Source organism: Mirounga leonina, unplaced genomic scaffold (assembly GCF_011800145.1).
Source record: "Mirounga leonina isolate KUSES-001 unplaced genomic scaffold, KU_Mleo_1.0 Mir_53, whole genome shotgun sequence".
In the NCBI taxonomy this organism is placed as follows: Eukaryota; Metazoa; Chordata; class Mammalia; order Carnivora; family Phocidae; genus Mirounga; species Mirounga leonina.
Genome location: NW_023270807.1, coordinates 96,371,116 through 96,382,094, shown reverse-complemented (window position 1 = coordinate 96,382,094; position 10,979 = coordinate 96,371,116). Strand labels below are relative to the sequence as shown.

At 40.5% G+C, this 10,979-nt stretch overlaps 1 protein-coding gene across 7 annotated transcripts in view; it reads left to right on the top strand.

Moving 5' to 3' along the window:
• The first annotated feature begins 2,509 nt into the window (after positions 1 to 2,509).
• Positions 2,510 to 10,979, top strand: part of EPM2A (EPM2A glucan phosphatase, laforin) — a 129,414-nt gene continuing 120,944 nt past the window's right edge. For 6 of the 7 annotated variants that reach the window (XR_004676604.1, XR_004676605.1, XM_034990917.1 and 3 more), the window contains exon 1: positions 2,517 to 2,858. Coding sequence is in view for 5 of the 7 variants with exons in the window: in XM_034990917.1 (XP_034846808.1) it covers positions 2,558 to 2,858 (301 nt within the window). In the remaining 2 variants the exon portion in view is untranslated. Of the gene's footprint in view, positions 2,859 to 10,979 lie in introns of all 7 variants that reach the window. The other variant, XM_034990919.1, reaches the window with a different exon arrangement.

Sequence of the window (10,979 nt, the reverse complement as noted above, 5' to 3'; positions counted from 1 at the left end):
GTTAATTTTTCATTAAGAGCTAGTGGAGAATAACACATTTAAATATGCTGGGATTTAAAGGCAGTTTGTAAATGATTTTCCTAGAAATCAAATTATACATAAAATGTATGTAATATATATCTTTAACTGTAAGCTGAACGGATGACTTTTAGCACTGGCCCTGTCCCTTCCTAGCTGTGAGCTGCTTACTGAAACTTTCTGTACCTTTTCCTCACATATAAAAATGGAGATACGATAGTAGTTACTTCATAGGATTGGTGAGAGAATTAAATGAGATAATATGAGTTTGAAAACCACATGCTTAGTTCATAATAAGGGCTCAATGGCTATTATAAATTTTATGGTTAATAAGTTCAAATGATTGATGAAGTATGATTGAGGCTTTGGAATATGTCCTTTTGGTCTTGTTCTTTCCAATTGCATTTTACTTAGTGCATAATGTAGCCATCATATTTGTACTATATTTCAATCTATGCCATAAAATATTACATATTTTGTTTGGGGATTAAAGCAGTACTTCCAACTGTTAAAATTACTCAACTTCTTTTTTTTTTTTTAAGATTTTTTATTTATTTGAGAAAGAGAGAACGAGAGAGAGAGCGAGAGCATATGGGGGGGGAGAGTCAGAGAGAGAAGCAGACTCCCTGCTGAGCAGGGAGCCCAATGTGGGACTCAATTCTGGGACTCCAGGATCATGACCTGAGCCGAAGGCAGTCGCTCAACCAACTGAGCCACCCAGGCGCCCAAGATTAGTCAACTTCTTTATGATGAGAGAAAATGAAAGGAAATAATGCCTCTTGAACAAATATATTGTCCTCTTTCTTTCTTCTTTCTTTCCCCTCCCTTCCTTCCTTCCTTCCTTCCTTCCTTCCTTCCTTCCTTCCTTCCTTTCCTCCCTCTCCCCCTCCTTCTTCTCCTTGTTTTATCTAGGGAATGGACAGTACTCACTTTGAAAGAGCTGGTGGGAATAATGCCATTTGGAAAGTTTACACACAGGCTGCGTAGCACAACACAAGATAGTCCTGAACTGTCAGCTCCTGGGGTCCTTGCATGGCCAAATGACTCTTAATTTCCTAAAATTAGTCTAAGAGTATTTTGTTAACAGCAATTTGAATAAACTGACTCACATGCCACCGTGATTTAATGTCTGCTTTGCTGCTGAATCAGCCATGTTTGGCCAGCCTTGCTGTCTTAACATTTTTCTTTGTGTTTATCCTTAAGCCTAGCAACCAACCAAACACCGAACAGAATATCAATATTTAAGAGGAAAGCATATTACTTTACTAACTGTTCCACTGAGAGACTGAGTTTGTAGGGTTTACATTTTTGTACTTCTTTTTGTTTTACTTATGATATTCTTAATGCATGAAATTTTGGCTCCCCCCTCCCCATTTTTCACAAGCTTTCAAACACTGGTAAAAACGTGAACTAGAGATATTTTATGTGTCTCTGGTTCGCATAAAAGATTGTTGTGTTAAGTGGTGAATATACAAATATAAGAACAGGAGAACAATTTTATTAAAGAATAAAAAAATAACAAATATGTAAACAGGAGGGATGGTGGTTACCTTACAGCTGTGACAAAAATTAAAGCCTTCTCCCCAACCATGTAAATAGGGTTTTTTTTTTTGACCAAACGGCTATAAATCTGTATTTCTCGACACAAAAGCGTTTTGTTTACTGAAGGCAAATTTTAAACAACAGGTTTTATTTTTATGCCACCAAAAAAATTGTCACACCTTTGTAATCATAGAATTATGGTCTTTGTTTTTACCTCGAAAAGGACTTGAAAGTATTTACTCCAAACCCGCTTTACATATACTAAAAATAATAACATTTTTTGAAAAAATGTAAGCGATCCTGTTATTTCAGGCATCGAATTGGACTAGACAAGGGAAAAGTAACCAGCGTTTTTTGCATCAGCTCTGGGTTCTGAATGGCGTCTCTTCCACCAGTCAGAGAAACCTTTAGAGTTAGCAGGGTCTTTCAAGCTGGTTATTCTGTACCCTCACTTCACAGATAAAGAACCGGAGGCCTAGAGTAAGGGGCCTGTTTAAGGGCCGGGGCTCTTGCAGATGCCGCGGCCACGATCTTCCCCCAACTTCACGATTCCGCAGGCTGCGGTCTACCTGTCACGCCTTGTTCGTTCACCACCCACAGAAACATAATTTCGAGTCTTAGGGAAAGCTGACGGGAAACTCGCGGGGCTTCGGGGATGTTCTCCTCCCTTCTCTCCCCTCCGCCGCGTCCCCGGCCTCCCCGCGGAGCCGCGCTGCGGAAGAGGCGGCCGGCGCGAGCAAGCGGCCTTCTCCACGAGAGGGCACCTCGCCCGCGACCGCCGCCCGGCGCCACAGGCCCCCGGCGGGGCCAGTCCCGGCTCCGGGGCCGCGTGATGCAGCCCCAAAGGGGTGCGGCCTCGCACGTGTCCCCGCCGGCGCCCCGCCCTCCGGCGACCAGGCCTCCCGCGCCGCCGCCCAATCGCCGCGGCCGCCTCGCGCTCGGGCCACGTCCGCCGGCCGCGGGGGCACCGGCGCCCGGGGCTGCGCCGCCCGCCGCCATGCGGTTCCGGTTCGGGGTGGTGGTGCCGCCCGCGGTGGCGGGGGCCGCGCCGGAGCTGCTGGTCGTGGGGTCGCGGCCCGAGCTGGGGCGCTGGGAGCCGCGCGGGGCCGTGCGCCTGAGGCCGGCGGGCGCCGCGGCGGGCGCGGGGGCGCTGGCGCTGCAGGAGCCGGGCCTGTGGCTCGGGGAGGTGGAGCTGGCGCCCGAGGAGGCGGTGCAGGACGGGGCGGAGCCGGGCCGCGTGGACCCGTTCTGGTACAAGTTCCTGAAGCGGGAGCCGGGCGGAGAGCTCTCCTGGGAAGGTACTGGGAGCTGGCGTCCGCCCCGAGCGCGCACCGGGGGCTCCGGCCTCGGCCTGCGGCGGCCCGCCCGCGCCCGCTCCCCCGGCTTCGAAAGCCGCCCCGAGCTCCCGGGCGCGCCGGGCTGACCCTGGGCTGCGGGCCGGACTGCCGCCGCCCGCCGCGCCTCGGGCTCGGGAGGCGTCCCTGGATTCGTGCTGGGTCCCGGCGCGCCTGCCCGCGCCTTCGCTTTGTGACCCTCCGCCTCTTTCCCACACGCCGGGTTCCCGGGGCGTTTCCTGGCGTGCTGGCTTCGGGGCCCACGTCCTAAGTCTCCCCACGCCCCCTGCCCCGGGTCCCCCCCGCGCCGGTCGGCGGCCGCCTGGCACGCCCCGCGGCTCGCGGGTTCACGCCTGAGCTCTGCCTTAGTGGTTTCTGGGCCCGCATTTCCACCCCCAGCTCGTTCACTAAGGAACGACCCAACCGGTGAAGCCAGCCTGTTCTCTAATCCACGTGCCACCTAGTGTGTGGTGTTTCTTTTCCTCCTTAGATTTGAGAGTGAACCGGTGCAAAGACCTTGAGTGTTTCTCTTTTTGGATTTTTGAATGTATTGAGATATACTCTTATTTCCTAAGATTTTTATAAAAATAATATGTGCTAGTTGTAAAAAAAAAACAAATCAAATTTCAAGGTAAAAAGTTGTTTCCTCCATACACCTTAAGCCCACTGCCTTCTGCCCAATATATGTATGTCTCTCTCTACCTATCATGTATGTATGTATCTCACACACAGATTTGTAATATATTATTCTGTATCTTGCCGTTTCTCGCTTAACGATATGTTGCGGGTTCTTTTTAGTGTCACTCCATATAGATGTATTTTATTTTATTTTAAAGATTTTTTTATTTATTTGAGAGAGAATGAGATAGAGAGAGCATGAGAGGGGGGAGGGTCAGAGGGTCAGCAGGGAGCCCGACGCGGGACTCGATCCCGGGACTCCAGGATCATGACCTGGGCCGAAGGCAGTCGCTTAACTAACTGAGCCACCCAGGTGCCCTAGATGTATTTTATTTTTTAAAAGGCAACAAATTATTCTGTGTCTAACTAGTGCGCATTTAGGTTGTTTTCGTTTTCCTCTGTTACAGACTGTAGTAAGTAGCTTGACTGAAAGTCCCTGTATGGAGTTATCTTTGAGTATTTGGGAGTGTTGCTGTAGGGTAGATTCTGAGAAGTGAAATTGTTAGGTCAGAGTGTGACCGTATTTTACATTTCAATAAGGACTGCCAAATTACACTCTGAAAAGGTTATACCAATGTAGACGCCCCCAGCGATGTGTGAATTTAGACAGCTCTTTCTTAAATGTGGTGTACAAAGCAGAGGATTGGAATATATGTAATTCAATTGTTGTCTAAAGCTGATGAACGTCTCTTTAGAAGTATGTGCTATGGTGAGCGCTGTGAATTGTGTAAGACTGTTGAATCGCAGACCTCTACCTCTGAAACAAATAATACATTATATGTTAAAAAAAAAAAAAAGGAAGATAGTAGGAAGGGAAAAATGAAGGGGGTGAAATCGGAGGAGGAGAGGAACCATGAGAGACTATGGACTCTGAGAAACAAACTGAGGGTTCTAGAGGGGAGGGGGGTGGAGGGATGGGTTAGCCTGGTGATGGGTATTAAAGAGGGCATGTACTGAATGGAGCACTGGGTGTTATACACAAACAATTAATCATGGAACACTACATCTAAAACTAATGATGCAATGTATGGGGATAATATAAGAATAAAAAAAAACTAATGATGTATGGTGGTTAACATAACATAATAAAATAAAATAAAAAAATAAAATGAAAGTAAGTAAAAAAAAAAAGTTTATATGACAAAATGGGCCATTTAGTCCATAACAATGTGGAAACAAAGACTCAGTAAAGAACATGAGTATTCTGTAATATGTTCATATATTATCCTTGTCCCACTGGGTTTTATGGACAGGTGGCATTTATTGTCATCTTGTATTACCATGCCTGAATGGAAAGATATCCTCACCAGTTTATGCCCTTCTTTACAGGATACGACTTTTATTAATAATATTATATAACATTTTTTCACAATAAAATATCTAATAATTTTAATAAAAATTAAGGACTTCCCCCTCTCTAGTCCCCCTCCTTTTCTATTTTTAGCTTTTCTGATATTCCTCCCAAAGTTCTAAATAATTTGCTTATATTGCTATTTCTTAATGTATCAAGTTTAACTTTTCTTAGATTTTCTGAGTTACTATGTAAGTTATATATAACATTCTAAAATTAAAATTAGACAATATCTACTGACAGCAGCTGTGTATCCATAAATTTAACCATCATACTTGCTGTGAAATATGAGGAATTTAAGTTCATTATCTCTCTCCTCCCTGCTGATTTTTATATTATTACTTTATATAAAAATTGTATATGTATATAATTGTTGACTTTGCTATTATGTAGAAAGTTCTGTGTTACAATAAAACTATTATGTAGGAAGTTACTCCTGTATAAGATAAGAAAAATAGCTGACACACATTCTTCTCCTTCTCCTTACTTTGGCTAATTATTTTCTCTACATCGGTAAGTTTTATATAATTTATATTTTGTTTTATAATTGTTACTGTTCCTTCTTGTTTTAGATTGATAGGTTGGTTCTAAGAATGGTAAATTAACAGGGGCGCCTGGGTGGCTCAGTTGGTTAAGCGACTGCCTTCGGCCCAGGTCATGATCCTGGACTCCCGGGATCGAGTCCCGCATCGCGCTCCCTGCTGAGCAGGGAGTCTGCTTCTCCCTCTGACCCTTCCCCCTCTCCTGCTCTATCTCATTCTCTCTCTCAAATAAATAAATAAAATCTTAAAAAAAAAAAAAAAGGTAAATTAACAAAGAGTATTATGAGAAGAGTCATAGTCAGTATTTAAGAGTAAGGATTCTGGAGCCAGAATGCCTGGGTTCACCAACCCATGTATGACCTTGGGCAAGTTACTTAACCTTACTGTGCTATTGTTGAAAGAACTAAGCTGGCTAATAAATCTAAAAGAATTAGAATAGGGCTTCTATTAAGTGTTAAATAAGTGTTAGTGATCGTTATCTTTACTGTTACAATTAGGAAATAATTATTGCAGAACCAAGTAGTGCAATTCGACTCATAAAAAAGGAAATGTAATTCTGTGACGTGGAACAGAAGGAAGGAATTCTCTTACACTATAAATCATGATCAGATTTTACTTAAGATGATACCAGGGTTTGTTTTACTTTGTATTTGGGTGGTGATGTTCTTCTACAACTTGTTTAAAAATTTCTAGTTAATTATTTTTTTTTTACCAGAAGCAAGCAGCACAGTGATCATCAAAATTTCCTAGCTTGCTTGCAGTATTGGATGAATGCAAATTTCTCATTTTTTGAAAATTTTTTTGCCTTGAAAAATTGGGATTCTTGTTCTAATTTTCACTGATGTGCTTTCAGAGCACAGCTATCTGGGACTTTTTTTTTTTTTTTAATTGAACTGTGTTAGTTACATTGTTTTGGATTGAACTCTTGTGTTAGTTACATTGTTTGGATTATGTCTTCCTTTTTCTTAAATATCTTAGTCATTTGGTTGAAGTGCATCCTAAAATAATTTTGAAGAAACAGTAAATGGGAGATAAAATATCCGAATTCTTAGTTCCTTGAAAATGTCTTTATTTTGCCCTCACACTTGACTGCTCCTTTGGTATTCTAGTCTCAAATTAATTTTCCATTTGAAAGCTTTGCCTCAGTACCTTGTAGTACCCATTGTAATGGATAATTGTGTTGTCAAACTAAGCCCATTCCTCGATAGGCAATCTGTTTTTTTCTTCCCTCTTTGGAAGCTTTACCACCTTTCCTTAAATTATTTTACCAGGATGTATCTGAGTCTCTTTTGTTTATGTCACTTGACAGTGAGTTGGCTCTTTCAATTTCAGGAATTGTTTCTTTCAACTCAGTGAATTTTTTTATTTCATTTCTTTCCCTGTTTTCTCTGTTCTTTCCTCTGAAATGGCTTTTTAGCCATGTAAAGTCTAGGTTCTTCTTTTTTTTTTTTTTGTGGGCATCTAATTGTTCCAGCACCATTTGTTGAAAATTCTTTCCTTCCTTTTTTGATGTGCCTTTATTAAAATTCAGTTGCCTGTATTTGCACTGATCTATGGGCCCATTCTTTTACCCATGTCACACCGTGTTGATTACTGTAGCTTTATGCGAATCTTGAAATATTAGTAGTATGAGTCCTCCATCTTTGATTTCTTCAGTATCGTGTTGGCTCTTTTTGGTGTTTTGCCTTTTCATTTACATTTTAGAATCAATTTGTTGATATTACAAAATAGCTTGCTATGATTTGATTGGGATTGCTTTGAATCCATATATCAAGTTCAGAAAAATTGACATCTTCATCATATCGAGTCTTTCAATCTCTGAATGTAGAATACATCTCCATTTAATTAGGTCTTCTTTGATTTCTTTCATTAGTGTTTTGTAGTTCTCCACATACAGATCCTGTACGTGTTTTGTTAAATTTATACATTTTGGGTGTGTGTGTGCTATTTTAAATGGCATATTTAAAAACTTTTTTTAGTTATAGATTTCAATTGTTCATTGCTGATACATAGGGAAGAAATTGACTTTCATATCTATTGATTTTTGTTTGGATGCTGGATATTGTAGTTTTTCATTATTTTAGAGTTTGGAATTTTTTTTCCTGGCAGTTAAGTTATTTGTGGATTAGTTTGTTATTTTTGAAGTTTATCTTGAAGGTTTATAAGGGCAGGTCTATAGTAGCTTTTACTGTAGGGCTAATTTAGCCCTACTACTAAGCAATGACCCTTCTATGTTCTCTTTTGAATGCCCCATGTATTAAATAAGATCTCCTCACTCTGATAGAAATGCAAATGTTTCCCAGTTCTCTGTGAACTCTGCCAGTTCTTTGGAATACAATATTCAGAAATTTATTCTGTTTGTTTTTTGTATGGCTTGCCATTTGTTCTTTGTATGGCTCTATCAGATTTCATCTTATGCATCCACAGATTGGCATGAAGCCAAAGAATCTAAGAGAACTTTATGCAGATTTATGGAACTTTCTCTTCAAGGCTTTCTCATTTCTGGAATTTGGTCCTACAAATTCCAATCACCCTGTTCTCCCCAAACTTGGATTTCTATTTCCTTAATCACTGAGACCATTGAGTTCTGTTGAATCCCCTTCCTGTGTCATGGTTCAGAAATTCTCTAGGGGCAGAAATCCATGGCATTCATATTGTTCACCTTGTTTCTTTTTCTTCTCTCAGAGATTAAAGTCCTGTGCTGCCTTTTGTTCGACATTTAAAAACAATTGTTTCATACATTGTGCCATTTTTTTAGTTGTTACTTTTATAAGCAGGAGAAGAAATCTTGGACTGATTTTTGAAAGTTTGCAGGTAGGTACTTTTCCAGCATATTTTTAAAATTTTGCAAAAGAATTCCTGATTTTGTTGTTTATTTCTAATATAATTATGTATATGTGTGTATATATATGTACATGTATTCATACACAGAGACACATACATACACAGTCTAAAATCTATATCTTTCTTGTTAAAATTAGATTGTTTTCCTTGGGAATATCTTCTAAAGGGATGATTAATAACTACACTAGGGTTGTTAGGAGGACTAGTTTATAAAGTGCCTAGAACAAAGTAGTAGCTATGACTTTAAGATAGCCAACAATTTATAGCAGCTGAATTTCCTCAGTCTTTCCATTTTCAAGATGAAATTTATTGATCTTAAAGGTAGTTTATGTTTATAGAAGCAACAGTAGTTATATATAATATTGGACTAATCCATACACTGACCCCAAACTATACCAGCATTGCCAGGATATTCTAGATTATGCTGCAACCTCCCAATAATTATTTGCCTTACCCATTTCTACTTGTGCTTTCTATTCCAGCTGTGCTATACCTTGGTGAAGACTGGGTTTGAGTGGAGGATAGATGGACATGTACTGCATAAGGGATGTCATTCATATTCCAGCTGAATTTGGTGGATAGAGTGCACTCAACTTTTTTTCTTCATCTAATTGCACAATTCTTTTATATCTTTAATTTTTTAAATTTAAATTCAATTTAATTAACATATACTGCATTATTAGTTTCAGAGTTAGAATTTAATGATTCATCAGTTGTATACAACTCCCAGTGCTTACACTTCAAGTGCCCTCCTTAATGCTCATCACCCAATCACGCCATCCCCCCACCCACCTCCCCTCCTGCAACCCTCAGTTTGTTTCTTATAGTTCAGAGTCTCTAATGGTTCAGTGCACTCAATTATAATTGGATAAACTTTGACTAGAAGAATAATCTCCTAAATATAACCTTAGTCCTTTGTTTCATCTATTATGAGGTGAGAGTCTTTTTAAGAACATAGCTATGCTTACTACACTCAAAGGAACCATCAAAGCCATCATTAAAAAGGCAATACAGAGGGACCTGGTAGAGAGTTACATGAGAATAACTTAATGAGATATGAATGGCAAGTATAAAGGAAACTTTGAAGAGTGACATATGACATGGTCAAGAAAGAAAGATTTATTTTAGTAATAGTTTATTACTGTTGAATGAAAAATTCTAACTAAAAATTACGATAAGTGAAATTTAACTGTTTCTTGGTCAGCTGAAATTATTGTATGATGATTTCATTTTAGGATGGAGAAAGTGGGGCCCAGAGAGGTTTAGCAAATATCCTAAGCCCACACTCTGCTAGCTTGTGGGAAACACTGGCTGTGGGAAACTCTTTCTTTAGGCAGGTGTCCTGATTTGGCACTAGGCAGGGCATGGAAATTCGGTGAGTGAATTTTAATATTCCATACACAGACTCTAACTCTAGGACTTCATAGATGAGAAGGAGTTCCTGCGGGCTGCATAAGATCTGGGATAGCTCTGGATTATCAGTGAGAAGGGAATTGACAGAGAATGAGAAAAAATGGAGAGGTGAATTGAGACTATTTACTCCAAAGGCTCCCTTCTCTTGATAGCCTCTCATCCCTCCTCCCCACTCCTTTCTCTTCAGAGCATTCACTGAATGTGTTCTATCAGCCAGAATGACCTGAAGTTTTAACAACATCAAGAAGGATATTCAAACCAAAACGAAAAGCATTCTTTTCCACTCTTGAATCAAAACCAGTTGTTATCAGACAGAGGAGAATAATCCAGGAACAGATATTACTGCAGTTTCTTATCCTGTCTCCCCCCGTACCTGATCCTCCATCATTTGCCAGAGAGTTAATGGGAGCTGAAATGAAAATGCTTGCTGCTTTTAGGTGATTTGTTCATGTCCTCTAGAAGCAGAATGAGGTTCTAATTTTAGGAAAAGTTAAAGAAAATATTGTTGCATGCTCACAATGGGGAAGGAGAAAGTTATGAACATTTTTTTTTCAAAAGGTGGTAAAGCAACTACGATCTTAACAATGCTCTTTGGTGCTCCTGTGGAGACAGACTAATCAGTTGGATAAAGCGTTAGTTTAAACAAGTATAACGCATTTTATGGTGTTTAATTTGGGGAGATAAAATGCATATAGTGGAGATTTTATACTTCATTAAGTATGTTTCTTTGTGTAAAGATAATGCTCATGAGTATTTGGGATGTGAGTGTGAATGAGGGAGAGATTTACAAATTGGATTTGTAGAAAGCCAGAGAATGGATGGATAGCTTAATGAGATGAGAAAAGTCTGAGGACATTTCACCTTTCTGTGAACAAGATGGGCTGAGCTGGCAGGTCAGGTCCGACTCACTGGGCTCCCACTAGGCGTGAGCGATGGCTCTGTGTCTCTGGGTCGGCACCGGCGCTGGGGCTTCTGAGCAGGAAAGCTCATTAAAGTGTTTTATTATTCCAAGATCATTGTCAACTTGAATATCATTATCTGGAAAATGTTCTGTTTTCCGCTCTGATGGTGAGATCCTGGGCTGTGTCCAGCTAGCTCAGGTCTGTAATACAGCCAGTATACACTGAGTGAGAAGCTTGACATTTTCAGTTCTATGACCTTCATGTTTTTAAATGTTAAATCATAATGTCACATTAACATAACACAGAGCTTGATCCTGAATTTTCGTTAATTAAACCATAGAGAATTAGCAGAATG